The sequence below is a fragment of the Trachemys scripta genome, chromosome 7 (assembly GCF_013100865.1).
Source record: "Trachemys scripta elegans isolate TJP31775 chromosome 7, CAS_Tse_1.0, whole genome shotgun sequence".
In the NCBI taxonomy this organism is placed as follows: domain Eukaryota; kingdom Metazoa; phylum Chordata; order Testudines; family Emydidae; genus Trachemys; species Trachemys scripta.
The window spans coordinates 14,166,861-14,185,012 of NC_048304.1; the positions used below are offsets into that span (position 1 = coordinate 14,166,861).

The 18,152-nt window shown below is 40.4% G+C and overlaps 1 protein-coding gene across 7 annotated transcripts in view; it reads left to right on the forward strand.

Moving 5' to 3' along the window:
* Nucleotides 1-18,152, forward strand: part of CNTN4 (contactin 4) — a 642,022-nt gene that overhangs the window by 568,810 nt on the left and 55,060 nt on the right. For all 7 annotated transcript variants that reach the window (XM_034775263.1, XM_034775267.1, XM_034775265.1 and 4 more), the window contains one exon: nucleotides 5,444-5,571. In XM_034775263.1, coding sequence (XP_034631154.1) covers nucleotides 5,444-5,571 — 128 coding nt within the window. The remainder of the gene's footprint in view (nucleotides 1-5,443; nucleotides 5,572-18,152) is intronic.

An 18,152-nucleotide genomic window follows, 5' to 3' on the forward strand; every position in this document is an offset into this window, starting at 1 on the left:
TTAGTGCTGCTTTACTGAATGAGGATCTATGTCACTTCTGTTTCCAATTTTGAGGTTCATGTGGGTGGTTCTCAAAATTGACAGGTGGGTGTCTCTTAATGATGATATGAGATTGCCAGCAGTCCACTAAGTACCTACATAAACCTCTCCGCCTGCATTCTAATAACTGTGAATACACCCTTCTTAATTCTAAAACCACACTCCAGTAAGTAATCCCTCTTACTTTCATGCTAAGGATTTACGTTAAAACTGACAAATACCTATAAAAAGAACAGGAGTACTTGTGGCACCTTAGAGACTAACAAATTTATTAGAGCATAAGCTTTTGTGGACTACAGCCCACTTCTTCGGATGCATATATATATCCGAAGAAGTGGGCTGTAGTCCACGAAAGCTTATGCTCTAATAAATTTGTTAGTCTCTAAGGTGCCACAAGTACTCCTGTTCTTTTTATAGGTATTTGTCAGTTTTAACGTAAATCCTTAGCATGAAAGTAAGAGGGATTACTTACTGGAGTGTGGTTTTAGAATTAAGAAGGGTGTATTCACAGTTATTAGAATGCAGGCGGAGAGGTTTATGTAGGTACTTAGTGGACTGCTGGCAATCTCATATCATCATTAAGAGACACCCACCTGTCAATTTTGAGAACCACCCACATGAACCTCAAAATTGGAAACAGAAGTGACATAGATCCTCATTCAGTAAAGCAGCACTAACCCTCCCCCTTACCCCCTTGAAGTGTGCACAAAGCTGATATTAGACTCACTGGCATCATCCAAAGGTCACTTCTTTGGAAGCTGAAATCCAAAATTCTTTTCAAGTGATCAGCAAACTAAATTTATGCTGTGAAGGAAGTTCATACAAAAAGAGAAAGGGTAGCATTTGGAAGCTAGAGAGAGAGGGAATTAGACAAAACTCAAAATTAGAGCCATTTGAACAGTGGATAAAATTAAAATGCATTATTCATGAAATACATTATCTGATAAATAGCTTCCAACTAGCTCTACGCGAAATAAAGATCTATGATCCATCCCCTTAGGAGCATTGTGCCAGTACTTAATAGCACTTATCTAGTACTTTTCATCCACAGACCTCAAAGGGTTTTCCAACATACATATGGGGAAACAGATACTGAGAGGGTAATTGACTTACCAACTGTAACAAAGCAGGTCAGTAGCAAAGCTAGGAGGAAAACCCAGGTTTCCTGACATACTGTTTGTGCGCTATGGACTAGGCAGCACTGTCTCCTGAATTCTGCACATAAAGGGGTCCCATCAGACTCTCTTGTTCACCCTGGAACTTGCCTCATGCCTTTTTAAAATCAAATAATCACCTTTTAAATAAATTTGCTCCATCTGTTCTTCCCCTGAGCCACACTGGGCTCTTTTCAGCCACGTCTCATTTCATGTTGCCCCCAGACACCTTTTCCAGCAGACCCAAGAGCTTCATTCTCCTGTCTGTACAGCTTTGGCTTCTGCTGAAAAAGTGAAACGGTAAACACTGACACACAAGGGGGTTTTTTTTCCAAACATTTTTTTTTAATTCTAAAAAAATTAATTAAAATACACAATAATTTTCCCTTTTTGGTTTCAAAAATGTGATTTTTTTAATAATGTTCCTTTCGTCCCTTTCTTTAAGTTCTGAAAACCAAAAATAAAATATGAAATTATCACCTTTCTTGGGCTTTTGTGTAGAGCAGGGGTGCTGAGGGCTGACTTAGGTAGGGGGTGGGGGGAATGTATGCTGTGGATGGAGAGGGTGGGCGGGATTCTCTTTTGGGGGCTGGGGAATATTTTTTGTTCTTGCATTTGTTGTTTATGTCAATTTGAATTTTTAATGCATGTCCAGGGCATCTTCAGCTTTCAGAAAAATGCTTTTAGGTCTGTTCTCAAGACTTGTCGTGAATAATAGCACCAGCTGTTTCCTTTGAAACAGCTGGTGCTGGCCTCTGCTGGATTTAGGATACTGCACAAGATGGACCATTGGTCTGCTCCAGTAGGGCAATCTCTATGTTCCAATATCCAGTTCATGTCACACGTACATTGATATGTGGCAGTATACGGGTAAAGACAAGTAAAAACATAACAGTCTCCTCTAATTATTGGGGAGGTAGCACAGAATCTAATATGGGGCACTAGATTTCTGCAACGAAGTAAAAATATTAAAGCTGACTGCAATGACCTGATGCAAATCCCTAAGCTATTCAAACTGCACACACTAATGAAATACACGCAATGTATTCTCTCAACAGGGGCGGCTCTGTGTTTTTTGCTGCCCCAAGCACGGCAGTGCCTGTGGACGGTCCGCTGGTCACGTGGATTCGACGGCATGCCTGCGGGAGGTCCGCCGGTGCCGCGCCATCGGCGTCCCTGCCGCCGAATTGCTGCCAAATCCACGGGACCGGCGGACCTCCCGCAGGCACGTCGCCGAAAGCCGCCTGCCTGCCGCCCTCACAGCAACTGACAGGCCACCCCCGCGGCTTGCCGCCCCAGGCACGCGCTTGCTGCACTGGTGCCTGGAGCCGCCCCTGCCTGCCAAGTACCACTTAGACTACCCATAGCCTGCTTTCTAGCCTCCACGTGATGGCACAGCTACCATTGTGCAGCAAGCTCAGAATCTCTGCCGCTGCGTTAGCCAGCTCCATGCATTGACAGTGGACATGTCAGGCGGTGTCTGTCTCCTCATTGTGCACGTTGACAGAGCACACAAGTGGCACAAGGGCTGGACTAGCACTGGCTCTTGCGACTGAAACATCTCCTTGGTCAGAACAGTGATTGTTGGTAGCTGTCACATCCAACTCTGCATGCGCCTGAGAAGGTTCCGTAAATGGCTCAGACAGATGTGCTTTGACCTCATCTTGAGCCCCGTGGAAGAAATATTTCCCAATATTTCACCTGGGAAGGGGCCAGATGAATATGCACACATGATAAATGGCAAGAAACTCACATTTGTAGATGACATGACAGAAGGTTTGATGATGACGGAAATGGTGGATTATAGTTAAAAATACATTACAGGACTTTTCTGCTGCTTTTGAACACAACTGTCCTTTTCCTTGAACATGTGCAGCTCTGTTCTTTTCCTTACTTTTAATATCTAGTTTTGCTGGCGTACATTCAGCTCCTCCAATGCCAACTTCTCAGTCTTCCTCCAGAAAATGTCTCTGGTACTCCATGCACTGGGGGTTATAGTGGATCACAAATTGAACATGAGTCAAAAATGTGATGCAGTCAATAAAAAGGCTAATGTCATTCTGGGGTGTATTAACAGGAGTATTGTATCTAAAACATGAGAGGTAATTGCCCCACTCTACTCAGCACTGGTGAGGCCTCAGCTGGAGTATTATCTAATTTGGGTTGCCACACTTTAAGAAAGATGTGGACAAATTGGAGAGTCCAGAGAAAAGCAACAAAAATGATAAAAGGTTTAAAAAAGTTGACCTGTAAGGACAGATTTTTTTTTAAATGGGTATGTTTTGAAAAAAGAAAATTGAGGAAGGAATTAAGTCTTCAAATAAAGAGGATAGTGATCAGTTGTTCTCCATCTCTCTTGAAGATAGGACAAGACATAACTGGCTTAGTTTGCAGCAAGGGAAATTTGGGTTGGATATTAGAAAAAACTTTCTAACTATAAGGATATTTAATCTTCCAAGGGAAAATATGGAATCCCCATCCTTCTTTAAGAACAGGTTAAAGAAATACCTGTCGGGGTAATCTAGGTTTACTTGTTCTTGCCTCAGCACAGGGGGCTGGACTAGATGACCTCTTGAGGTCCCTTCCAGCCCTACGTTTCCTTGATTCTATGATCATATGTTGTACAAGGAAAAAGTTAATTCAGCTCTGAGAATTCCTCTGAAATTCTATTGGCTCACAAAGTGGAGAATATTTCAGAAGTTTCTGAACAAACAGAGAAAGGGAAAAGCAACATGTTGCTAAAGAGAATCAATAGTGTTGGTGTGAGATTTCCCCTGGAAAGGGTTCGGAGTGAGTGAAACTCTCAGGGACCCCCAAACCCAGGATTTGCTGGGTCTTGACAGATTTACCACTCCATGGAAAGCTGGTTATATTTGAATGGATATGATGTCAGCTCCATAACATGAGTGTGGATGCCGGGTGTCGGGAGAGTTAACGGCACAAATAGGCTTCGAGGAGGAATACATGAGCATTATCACAGAAGCGTAAGTAAGGCACTGAGTGGGAAAGTGAATCACTTTAATGGAAGCTGGGCTGTGATAACCCCACAGCATGTGAGAAACTGCCAAGTGTGGGCAGGGTTGCCACACAATCGGTGATTGGGCTTTAGCATGCTGAATTAGATATAAGCCAGACAGCACCCAAACATGCGTACTGCCACCCTAATGGTATAGGGATCAACATTCTAAGAACTTTTTGGTGCTCCCATTTATGTACATAGCCTATGATGCAGGGAAATTCAGCAGTAGGAATGGAGATATTCTGTGTCCTTATTGAGAGTTGCAGCAGTGAAAAAGAAAATGATTAGCACAGAAAGAAAGTAAAATGACACTGTAAGATGAACAAGCCCTTAAACAGGGCCGGCTCCAGGCACCAGCTTGTCAAGCAGGTGCTTGGGGCGGCCACTCCGGAGAGGGGCGGCAGGTCCAACTATTCGGCAGCAATTTGGCGGACAGGCCCTCACTCCCGCTCAGAGCCAAGGACCTCCCACCGAATTGCCGCCACAGATCACGGCTTTTTTTTTTTTTTTTTTTGCGCCGCTTGGGGCAGCAAAAACCCTGGAGCCGGCCCTGCCCTTAAAGCCAGTCCTGGCCTAAATCTAATGTATAGAAGAGAATGGACCAAGTATCTATTCCCCCATGCTATATGTTAACATTCAGTTATCCAGCTGCCCCCTGCTGTGCAAGCAAGGTATAACACGGCATGTTGCAGGAGAGAAAGTTTACAGGACTTCTCAAACCATGATTGTATAGGCCAGTGCTGTCAGACATGCCATTGAATGACAGTGCAATTAAAACATCCAGGTGCTAGGTGTTCAATAAGCAGAAAATGCACCCTGAATTTGGTAAATTTTGTACACTTATTTTAGAAGCCACAAAGTGTCTTACAGAAAAATCAAAGAAAGCAAGTCTAATTTTGTAAGAACTCGGTTTTGCAGTATTAAGTAATTGACTCTAGATTTTTAGGTGTAGCATGTGCACCATATGTTGCAAGAGTTGTTCCAGTGAGCACTGACTATCAAAGTGCAGATTCACATAAAACCTACACATGCTGCTACTGTGTAAATTAAAGTTGCCCTCAGGTAAAGACACAGAAAACTCATGTAAATGATGCATGCAACATTTATGAATTGGGCCCTCTGTAATTGGCAATGGACTGTTGTACTGTTCAAAATGAAAATAATTGATACAAACTCAAAATAATTTTATGCTATCTTAAAAAAAAACCTTCATGCCTGATTGTCTTTCCAGAATCAATATTATGGATGATGGAAGCCTCCGAATTGTCAATGTCACTAAGGCAGATGCTGGAAGTTATTCCTGTGTAGCAACAAACCATTTTGGTACAGCGAGCAGCACTGGAAGTTTGGTGGTGAAAGGTAACAACAGCCCTTATTACACATCGCTGATATCTCTGTCTTAATCTCTAATAGAGAAAGAAGAAGCCACACATGTTCCACGCTTTTTAATTTCTCTGAACCTGAGTGGTACTGAATCTCAGCAGCTCCCGGTGAAGTCAATGGGAGCTGTTGCCAAACATCCCCTTCTGCTGAAAGGCTCTATGGAGTATACAGAGATTGCTGATTCTCAAATATCAAAGCTTACCTAATGCCGTTAAGTATCACTGAGGCCAAAGATATGTTAACAGTAAAATCTGTTTGATGTCTTGAATAATATTTATAGCGAGTTGGTACTATGTTTTGTAATATATATAAGATTCAACTGAATGAAATATAGGAACATAAGAATTGCTGCACTGGATCAGATGAATGGTCCATTAAGTCCACTGTCCTGCCTCTGACAGTCACCAGCCCTAGACCCTTCAGAAGAAGTTGCCTCCCTAATGACTAATTATGAACAGTTATGCACTGTGGCCCTGATCCAGCAAAGTTTTTGAACTACATGCTTAACTTAAAATCCATTAAAGTCAGACTATCCATGGAGGAATTTTTTTTACCCTAGGCAGTTAATGGCTAGTTTATGTCCTTTAAAAATGTTTATCTAACCTAATGCATCTGCAGATGTCTAATCCTTTTAAAAGTCCTGGTAAACTCTTAATACATGCAGGTTTACAAAATAATATGCAACTTTTGCCCTTGCAATACAGCTTTTTATTTTCCAAAATATAATCAGTATGTTATTTAACACTATTTAATAATTCTTGCCACTGGGTGATCTTCTTTATACATCCCATGAATCCCAAGTGTATGCCCAGAAATTCTGTCTCAACAATTTTTTTTTTAAAAGTAAACATAAAATGTTTGACCAAGGATTTAAAGTTCAAATCTGTTAAATGCGGTGACAGTGACAAATGTTTTAAAGTTATGCACTGTTATGAGAAGTTGCGTGTCTGATGAATTATTATAGGCAACAGGCATATAGATTATTACACTGATAAACACTCTCCATCTCTCTCTTATTTGTGGAAAATCAGATCAGGAGAGATTGATTTATTATTTTGTAATCAATCACAGAGCTCTAATGCTGTCAGTTTTAATTCTCCCATATATTGGCATTGATGGACAATATTGGTTTAGAGGATCTCCCTATCAATTATTTCTATAGTATACAGAGACTTCTTAAAAATGCTTTTAATGCAAGTTTAAATGGGTGCTTTTTATAATCCGTGTTGAAGCAATGAATCTCAGGACAGCTGGCCCTGAAAAACAGTGATCCCCCATGACACTTTACGTGTGTGTGTGTGTGTGTGTGTGTGTGTGTGTGTGTGTGTGTGTGTGTGTGTGTGTGTGTGTGTGTGTGATGAAGCACCAGGACGTTCGTGGAGCAAAATCTTCCCTAAAATATTGGGTGTGCACTTGTGTCTGCGGACAGGAACTGTCCCAATGATATTATTAGATCTTCTCTCTCTAATTTCACATGCTTCTCTTTATATTAGAAACATTTTTAAGCATATTGGGGCAATCTTCAGCTGGTGTAAATTGACGTGGCTCCAGTGAAGTCAATGGAGCTTCATGGAATAACACCAGCTGACGATCTGGCCCTTTGTGTTTTGTGCTTGATTACCCCGACTTTCTCCCCTTGGGATCTTCTGCAATACCATCTGAAAATGTAGCAGTCCTTTCCCAGGTAGAACTTCCATCGATGAGGCTGGTACATGTGTAGGAATTGAAGGGTCAGTCCCTACAGTAAGACAGCACTGGGCAAATACACCTGCATAATGCATATTTCTTTTCGTTTGTACATGTACCTTTGTGCAATTTTTATTTTAAAATTAAGGCTATAGGGGGACTATATTACGTCTTAGAAATAAATTGGACTTAACATAGTCACTTCCAGTTTGTGCAGTTTGTACAGCATGTGCCTCAGCAGATATTAGTCTCTTTGAACAGGAAGTCCCTAAGGTTAGCAGTAGGTCTGTGTTGACTCTGGTTGCCAGAGTCATCTTAAACATTAATCCCTGTTATCCTCAAGCAGAGGCATAACAAATAAGTGTGAGTGAAATTCTGGACGTTCCTGAGAACAGGACAGCAGGAAAAGTCTTGCCCGAGGTTCTGAGCACCTCCTGTAAGGGGCAGAAGGCTTTGTGCCCCACCACTGAAGTCAGCGGGAGCTTTGGACTTCAGCAGGCACAGGAGATCGCCCTGAGTGACCGCTGCTCCTGTTGATTTTAGTAGCAGCTGAGGGTGCTCAGCCCCTTGAAGATTTGGATCTCAATAGTCTCTCCTTAGGGAAAAGTCTAATTGTGAATCCTTTGTAAATTAAGGTACTCATTTAAATACATTAGTATTGCATGGAAAACATAAACAGCAGAATATAACAATCGACCTTGTTGACACAGAAGGATACAGTTCTTAAGCCTGCTATGTTAGTAGAAGAAAGCAGATAGGCTAGGAATGTGACTGGGTGGTGCAATGGCCCTTCCATGGACTATGAGGAAGTTGCACTCACTTATGTCAGCGGTGAAATTGACTCTGGGCTCAGATCTTGAAGATGGAAGCACCAAATGAGTGAATCCCAATGTGCGAACCCTCATTTGTGGACATCTCAAAACCACCATACAACTAACCCTGCTTGTCAATCTCAAGTCAGAAGAGCACCAGGGCTAGACTTGAGACATTTGTCAGGCATTAGGTGCAGTATGTGAGAAGAACGCTTACCCAAAACATAGCCAGGTCAAGTGGGACACAGAAATTTTCTTGGGGGCCAGTCCAAGACTATGGAATGAACTCTTCCAGGAACAAAGGACCATCATAAACCTCACTGCTTCTGCTCCAAGTGCAAGGTTCCTTTCTTTGACTTTGCCTTCTCTAACAAAAAAAAGTTGCCCCTTTTCAACCAAGCACCTGGTCAAAGTTCAGGGCCCTAAAGATGTTTCAGTTGGAAGTAGAAATTGATGGAAATCTGATATTTTCTTTGATGCAGTTTTGGTTATTTATAAGGAAGATACAAAGTCCTGTGTCTCTGAATGCAGAAGGAACCAAGAACAAAAGGAGCAGTTTCTTGGTTTACAGTGCCACACTAGATCTTAGCTTTGTCCATAGTCACACTGTGCTTACACGCTCCTGCTTGGCTTTCTTGCCTCTTCTGTCTCTGTTCTTGTCTGGTCTCAGTTTATGTGTGATACCTTTTCCCCCTCCTCTCCCACCAGACATCCCCACCCAAAACAATACTCGGCCAAAAGCTCCTGGGTGGGTTCACACATGTCTTTTGTCTGACACAGGGACTTATGGTAATAGTGATGCTATTTGAAGGGTGGTTTCACACCTATCTGTCTCAGTGGGGTTTTAATTCAACCCATAACAATAAACAGCAACGTGTATATTTATCAAAAACAACCAAAACCCCTAGCAAACAAGACACTCCACTGTACGTGCTTCACCGCCTGGGGAGCAGATGAGAGAATAATCCATGACAGATGTCAGTCACGTTGCTCAATACTAGAAGGTGCACAGATACTATGGTAATGAGAGTGGTATTAGAACCTATCTACATAGGGGCTGGAACTAGCGCTGCTGGGGGCGCTACCACACTCCCTGGCTTGAACTGGTTTTCATGATCTACAGGGTTCCCAGTTTGGTTCAATGGCTCTCAGCAGCCCCACTATACAAATTGTTTCAGCACTCCTGCCTCTATAGATATAGAAGCACACTTTTCTCACCTTTGGGTGAATTGTAACTGTTTTAAATAATAATAATTAAGAGCTCCGTATCTGAGGACAAATTTGATTCTAGTCAGCCCTAGCGAGGGGTTACAATGGAGGCAGAATTTGCCCCTAAGTTATGTCTACACTGCAGCTGCGCACATACCTCTCAGCATGGGTAGACAGACACGAGCTAGCATGCTAAAACTAGCAGTGTGGCTGCAGCGGCATGTGCTGTCATTTGGACTAGCTACCCAAGTTCAAACCCGCCCAACCCACTGAGTACATACTTGGTGGATAGCCCAAGCCACCTGCAATGGGCCATACTGCTATTGTTAGCATGAGCTAGCAGAGCTAGCACATGTCTGCCTGCCTGCACTGGGAAGCATGCTCCCAGATGGTGTCCAGGCCAACCCTTAGGGACTGATTCTGATCTCACTTGATGTAAATCAAAACTAACTCTATTGAAGTGAAGAGGGTTATACAGATGTAAAACCAGCATAAGTAAGATGAGACCCATACCCTGGGTCTACAGGGTCTGATTTTCAGAAATGCTAAGACCCACATCTCCAATTGAAGTCAGATGCACCTCCACAAATCAGGCCCTGACTGTACATTTATAAAAGGTTAATATTTAAAAATATTACTTTGTTTAGCTGATGCTGTTGAAAAGTAGTAATTTTGTAATTTAAGAATTATCGAATTCTTCCTTATTATTATTATTAGAGGCAGCCTGTTTGCTACTTAATGCAAAAGTATATATTGCATCTAGTGATTCTTTATTGATCACATGGTTTAAGTATCACTTCACATTGTATTGAGGTTATAAGAGATTAGCAAGTATTATTTTTTCATCTTCAATGCTCAGTAGGAACTTGATCCCATTAACATTAATAAGACCTACACATATGTGTGAAGCGGAGAATATACCCTGAGGTCTGAGACATGGATATTAACAGTGAACACAATTTTAGAATCTAGCCCACAAAAAGTATAAAAGCACATAAAACTGTTCTGAACTCTAAATGACTGAGTAAAGTATTGTATTTTTACATTGAAATATCTGAGTTTCTATGCCTTAAGTAACACATGTAACAGTTGGGGTGAAATATTTCTGAATGCCATATTTTAATTCAATTTTGTGGTCTACAAAAGGACTAATTTATCAGCTGATGTGTTCTCTGACCTTAAGATATGTTTTTATTCTTTTTGATCTCATCATATGTCATTGATTAAAAAACGGTGAAGGTCATACATCAGGAGAAATCTTTTCTAACCTTTCTGTGTTCTTCCATTAACAATAAGCATTTCTCCTTTTTAAATTCTATTGCCCTCTTTCCCCCTCCCTCACGAATTTGAAGAGGGATGCCAATAGTGTCACATATAGGGTGATCAAGGACGGAGGATTTGGAGGGGGAGGAGAGGAAGGATAATATCTGTTACACCAGATCCAGGGAGGCTTAAAATAATCTCTGGCAAACAACCAGAGAGATGAATAAATATTCGTATTATGCATGAGTAGATGTCTTAAAAATATAACTTTCTGACAGGTGCCTACAGGGCTGTTTATTAACATGCCATTGTCAGAAATTCTGAACTTCAGTGGTTTTCCAAACCAATCAGAATACATTTTTGGTTTGTTCTGTTAGTTCTAAGTGAAAACTGTCCTGGCCTTTGAGACCCAAATTCTTGCAAACCTTGCATGTATGGTTTGACCTTTACATTAAAAAGCAGGGATTGCATCTGTATGGATAGGGAACAATTCAGCAGATATTATTAGGAGATGTGTAGAACACAGGATGTGTTTACATGCAGCATATACATATTAATTTTCAGTCATTTTTCCATTTTTGCTGTACCTGAGGCTAAATGTTCCAATTCTTCCATGACATAAAAAGACTTAGTACTGGAGTGTTTACATGACAAATAGAGTAAACAGTGTTAGGCATATACTGTCGAATGCTGGCTTATTTGTACTTTAATGTAGTCACATAAGTGGCTTTTTATAGTGGCAGCTCTGAGCTGCTGGAGGACTAATTCAGATTTTAATAGCAAAGCTGAATACATTAACTATAGAGAGACTCTGGGAAAGGGAACTTCTTTAGTTACTGCAGTAGCAACTTATTTCCAACCAGGTACCTCCTCTGCGCACCACAACTGCCAATCCTGACTCCTGTCTTCTGCCTCTTTCAACTCCACATTCTCGGAGTGGGCGCACGCAGCCTGCTGGAATGGTTCCCCTGAGCCTTGCATTGTCAATGGCTAAGGGAGGACCAGCTTCCTTCATCTTCCCTGATGTGTTATTTTGTGTTTTGTTTACGTGCACAAGTCGGATACCATTTGCTTGCAGAACGGCTTAATTACCAACAGTTCCCTTCTCACTCGGATAGCAATGACTAATACACAAATGAAGTTTCTCTGGCACGCAGGGGTTCAGGAGGGAGCTGTGTACACAAGCTAATAATGACATTAATGCAAATGATCTTGCTACTGCTCCCTTCCCAAAATAAGATAATCCTTCTGGTACATCTTGGTGCCTGTGAGTTACACTAAACACTTACATGAGTTTGCGGCAAAATTACTTTGACATACATGATCCTCTTTAGTCCTGTAGCTTTGGAGAAATGGAATGATCATATCAGTTCTTAACACTCAAACTATGTAAACAGGTGCAGTGTATACCTGTTTTGGTATAGCCCTCTGTATCATATAAAACAGCTTCTAAATCTGAAACAATATTGGTTTAATTGTTCGGCCAAGTTAGTATATGGCTTCACACCAGAGGCCTTTGCACTATCCTAACAGGAAATAGCGATGGTGCAAGTATTATTGCTCTAATGGTTCGTAAACTGTAATTACATTGGAGGGATAGGGTCAGGTTCCTCACTGTAGTGCACCTTGTACTACTCAGTGTATGGAAAACACTACACATTCTGAATGGTAATGATTTGCAACCCCTTTTCCCTGGTGAAAATAGCTAGATGAAGTTCAGGACAAGGGAGAATCTATGGGGTTTGTAAGTAACAGTCTGGTGGGAGTGGCTTTATCACTTTCTGGTGTCCTATACCACAGTAGGTAGGGATAGAGTCAGTATGTTTTGTAGACTGATTTTTCTGCTCTCCAGAGCAGATTATAACAATGGTTCCAGTACTTACATGCAACTAGGGCAAGGACAAGTTCTAATTACATTATTTACCTGTTTCATTTTGGGAGAAGGTTTCCAGCTACCGTTGGGCCAGCATTCAAAGCAGTGAATGGCTTAACAGATTTAAATAGTTGTTTACTTTTATTTTTGTTTGTGTCTCAGACTAGCTTGCATCCATCTCAGATTGGCTGCTTTGGTTTTCAGCTCTTTATCTCCACGCAGGAGTAATGTGCAAAGATATACACCCTGGAATAGACTGAGATAGAGGTCTTTGCTAACAGCCTCCACTTTCTCCAGCAGCTCGGGTTTGGATTCTTTTCTCCCACCCCCAGTGAGCACATTACTTTGTGGATACACTGATTTAATGAGCTGTTTTTAAAATCCTGTGGTTTGGCAAAATTCAGCAAATTCCTCTGAGGAATATTTACCTCCATTGTCTGAGAGCTTTTCAGGGATTCCATATCTGACAATTCATGGATTATTGTAATACCTTTGATAATGTTCAGTCTTGTAGTTCAAAGAGTATTGTATTAATCAGTATTGATACAGGCTTTATTGTCCCACATAAACCACATCCCTGGTCTGGAATGGTCTTGCAAATGTTAGCTTGCAATCTATGGCTCTTTTGCATTTCACATACATCTTTTGTTTGGACACTTTGAAATAAGTGGTCTACTTGCTGCCACATGCCAGGCCGAGACAATATGTCCCTGCCTCGTGTTTTGTATTATACCCATAGAACCAGTATGGATTTGCACTCTTGTATCTTGTTTTAGTGGATGTGAAATAACTATTTTCTCACCTTCAACAATTAAGATTATGCCATCCAAGACAGAGCTGAAAAGAACTTAAGTGTCTTGTTCCAAAACTTTGCTGCATTAGAAAAATATTACTTTCTAATGTCTGGCCATCTATCCAATATTGCATGTTTCAGAAGTTTTGTTCTGAAAGTGATTGGTGCTGGAGAATTTGGTGTTTCTTCAAGTGATTTAATTTTTCTATAATAGTGTGATCGAGCCAATACTGATGATCACACTTGCAATCAGAAGGAATTGCTTTTCTGCTTGTGCATAATGCTCTTCAGATTGGTCTGCGTGACTTTGTTACATTCAGTATTAGTCAACCTTTCTGAGGGTCTACTGCACCAATGCCATTCATAGAAGCATCTGCTTGGCAAGGTCAAGATTTCAAATAAAAACGCAGGAAAACACTGAATCGGGTTGGGTTGCAAAAAGGTCCATCATATTATGGAAAGCAGTGTCATGTTCTTTATCTTAAATGGAATTCATTGACTTGTTTTAGTATGGCCATGGTGGTGCATTAATTTCAAACAGTTTGGTGCAAACTTTGCCAGCTACAGTAGTTAACTACAAGAACCTTTATATGGTTGTTTCATGTTCTTTATTGGAATGATTTAAACTGGATTGGTTTGATCCCATTTCCATCAAACAATGTTCCAACTAGTTTACCTCCAGTACACACAGCAATCTTTTTTCCCTAGGTTCAGACATATCACTAAGGCTGCTTAAAAGAAGGAGCCTCTTTTGTATTGCATTGCAGTTGTGTTTTCAGACCCTTGCAACTCTTTCATAGGTCTCATCATTCTTGCGTTGTAATTCTTCTCATGGTGGGATGATGCTTTAGAGTGTCAGATTTCATGTTGTCAACTGGATCTGCAGATCACCCCAGTTTAATAACTGCAAGATTTAAACATGAAGCAGTGGGCTCAAGTTGGGGAAGTCTAGATTGGATATTAGGAAAAACTATTTCACTAGGAGGGTAGTGAAGCACTGGAATGGTTACCTAGGGAGGTGGTGGAATCTCCTTCCTTAGCAGTTTTTAAGGTCAGGACAAAGCCCTGGCTGGGATGATTTAGTTGGGGTTGGTCCGGCTTTGAGCAGGGGGTTGGACTAGATGACCTCCTGAGATCTCTTCCAACCCTAATCTTCTATGACTCCAGGTCCATAACTGAAGATGCTTGAGTGTTCATAACAAAAATCTCAGTCCTCAGCATGTCTGCATTTCTGCTTATATTTGTGCCTTATACTTTGTCATTTAGTTCCATAGCCATAGAAACTCTTACTTGTACAATGCAATGGAACCAGAAGGCTGAATTTGCTGAATACAGCATGTGCTTTGGTATAATGTTTCTTTGGGCTCTCCAGTGTCAAGTTTAAATCTAACATTATGAGATCAGCAAATGTTTGGCCTGTGCATGACTGATCTATTTCTCAAACATTAATGCTGACTATATCAAAACAAATGTGTTGTGTTCAGCAACTTTGTCCTTTATCATGTATTGGTCAAAAATCTACGTGGCTTAGTTTGAGTCATATCTACATGCCTCTCCCAAGTTTTGTTGACAATTTATTAAGTTTAGTACAGTGACCACCATTTTCTGGGTATATTATTTCATTTGCAGGTCTTTAACTACAACATTTCTGTGCCCTATGGATATACAAAGTACAGATTTTCTGCAAGTGTTTGGGCTGTCTTTTTGTAGCCCCTTTTTTTTCCATCACTGACTGCACATGCATTTTATCACCATGCATTTCACCAGCTATTGATCAAGAAGATATTCCCTAGGAGAGAATTTGCATCGAATACTTTACTACCTCTAACCATTTCATCACTGTCTGCATAGTATTAGCCACAATGTCTGACTTAAGAATTCTAAATCACTGGTCAAATGTCTCTTTGCATTATTCCCCATAGAATTTTTGTCTAAAAAAGTCTGAATTTGCTCCAGACATAAGGTATATTTCATATTTGCCAGAATAAGATTTTAGAACCTTGGCATCCTCTTCACAGATACTCTGTGAGTTATGACCCAGTCTTTCACCATATAAATATAATAAATTGCTGCTTTTTTTCTTCTCTCTGAGATTTGTTTTGAGGTGGTGGTGCTTTGTGACATGCAGTTGCTTTACATTTCTTTCCCAGCTGACTGATGTACATCATCCAATTTTAAACTCCTAAAAAGTTCATCCTGGCACCAGCCAGGAAGTCTGCTTTGAACTCTGAAAGTTAGTATGATCAGGCTGTCATTTCCAGGAGCCCTGATAGTTCTCTCTGACTCTGCCATTGAGAAGAGAGCAAGTTTCAATGGCAACTTAATGTTGAACTAGAGGGGGATATACCTGTCATGCTGCCTGGTATGGGTCACCCCTGAGAATGCCACATTCAGGGCAGTCACCTCAAAACTGGTAGTTATTCCAACATTAGAGTTCACCGAGCTTACCACCCAGACAACTGGACTTCTGCGATTATTAAAACCAGAAATCACATATAAAGTTCTTCCAATCCAAAAAGGTCAGACACGCATCCCAGGTCAAAATATACTTGAGATCTTACCCCAAAAATCACACATAGCCAACCCTTTAGGAACTAAAAACTTTAATAATATAAAAGAAAAGGAAAGATCGTTATTAAGAGGGTAAATGAATCATGTACATTACAGTTGATTTCAGAGTTTGTAGATGAGGATAATACCAGTGATGTTAAATCTGGTAGTTGGCAAATAAATGTCTTTAGATCATCCAAAAGCCCAAATGATAGCTTAGCTGTAGTCTGTTAGAGTCCTTGCATGAATTATCCAGGGCAATCCAAGAAGTTACTTGGACATCTCTGTCCAATGGCTTAAACTTTCCCTGTTTAAAGTTCAACAGACTAGAGATGGCAGGATTTTGCCCAAGGTCCAGTATTTATAACTCTCCGGCAGGCTGACAAGCCTCCTTACAGAAATTGTCACAGCAAGTTGGATCTTCATTGTTAAACTTCTTTGAAGTTAACCTTCTGCTTCCCATGCATAAACAAACAAACCAGATACTGTACATTGATTTACATAAGGTAATTGCTGGCCATGCATTATAACAGGGATGGATAATTGACGACCATCAGTTATTATCATTAGTCTCATGCATTATATACGCATCTTTGGTTTTAAGGCTGGTTGAGTACAGTCACATACATCATCTAAAGAGACTTGAAAAGGATTTAGCATCTACAAGCTGATTTGGTGACATTGGTAAACTTCTAACAGGATATAGGTAAACACGGACAAATACATTTAGCAATTATTCTTGATTCTTATCACTACACATGAACAAATTAGTGATTGCTAGTCTAATTAACATTTCTTTGATACCCACACACAAGAGAATTGTCCTGATTACAACCATCTAAGGGTCATACTGGTTTGCCAGTGTCACAATACCCAGTAAGAAAAAGGCATAGCTTCCGTAGACCAGCAATCAAAGAGAGGCAATTTGGGCTGCCTATGGCTTGGTTTTTGGTAATTATATTTGATGGCACACTATGTATTGTCAACTAATATCAGAGCCAAAACTATTCAGTTACCCATCATCAAGAACTTTAAAAAGGTCAAGGGGGGGGGGGAGAGACAATTTTAAAATATTTGATTAAGTAATGGAGAACCATTTTTATGGGGACTCATCGTATATATGTAAGATGTGAGCATTCCATAAAAAATAATACTAGTTTAAAGAAATAATTTTGGGTAAAGAAATCCCAATTTTGGCTTAATAATGTGTTTTTTTTTTAAACCCACTATTGATCTCATGCTTCAACAAATCCAGATTTTTTTAGGTACAATTCTATGGGGAAAAATACAGGGGATATAGAGACATTTGACCTCTGATTTATTCATGGTTTGGTTTTGTGTTTTTCTTGTTTAGTTTTGGAGTAGAAAAATAAAATTGATTTCAACTTTGGTTTTCAGTAGAGAGACTATCTCTGTGCATTTCTTTACCACTTTCTAAAGAAAAGTGTGATAATTTTCACATAGTCTGTTGAAACTAACCAATATGTGTAAGTATTGAAAAATGTTTCTGTCTTCTGACTCACAAACAGTTAGAAATCAGTAATGAACACTAAATTTTAGCAATTAACAAAAGCAATAACGTTAGGCCATAAAATTGCAACTGAGTACATTCTTCCTAATTGGACTGTTTCCAATGACACCAATTATTTTCTAGGATACAATTAAGTGTCGTCTAGTAGGATTAAATATGATCCAACGCATACACTGTATGAAAAAAAAAGTTTTTAAATGAGAAAGTTATTCATTTCAGTGATCCTTCTTTGTCACCTTCCCAAACTGTTGTAGCCATACCCCCTGGGGCTGTCGTGCTGGTAGTGGATCTTCTAAGCCAGTGGTTTTCAACCATTTTTCATTTGCGGACCCCTAAAAAATTTTAAATGGAGGTGTGGACCCCTTTGGAAATCTTAGACATACTCTGCGGATCCCCAGGGATCCATGGATAACAGATTGAAAACTACTGTTCTGTGGTAATGACAACCTTTCGTGGACCCTCAGATGTAGTCTGCCTCCCTCCAGGAGTCTGCAGACCACCGGTTGAAAATCACTGTTCTAAGCTAAGCCTGGTCAGTAGTTGGATAGAAGTGAAAGATGTGTTGTTGATGTCCAGTAGGTGTCATTTTGCAAGAGCAGTATTACAATTTCAAGCAGAATTCCAGTGTGTTGCCTTACTGCATTTCCCCCATAGTTTTAATTGGGGTGAGTTATTATTCACTTCTTCTCCTAAATACAGTAGTTGAATAGTCTCATTGTAGACCACTTTGGGATCTTCATTGTGAGACACGAGTCATTTCCATTCCAAATCATATATGTAGGGTCAAATGTTCAGAAATCATCTTCAGAAATCAAAATTTGTGGGGTATGCATTTTATGC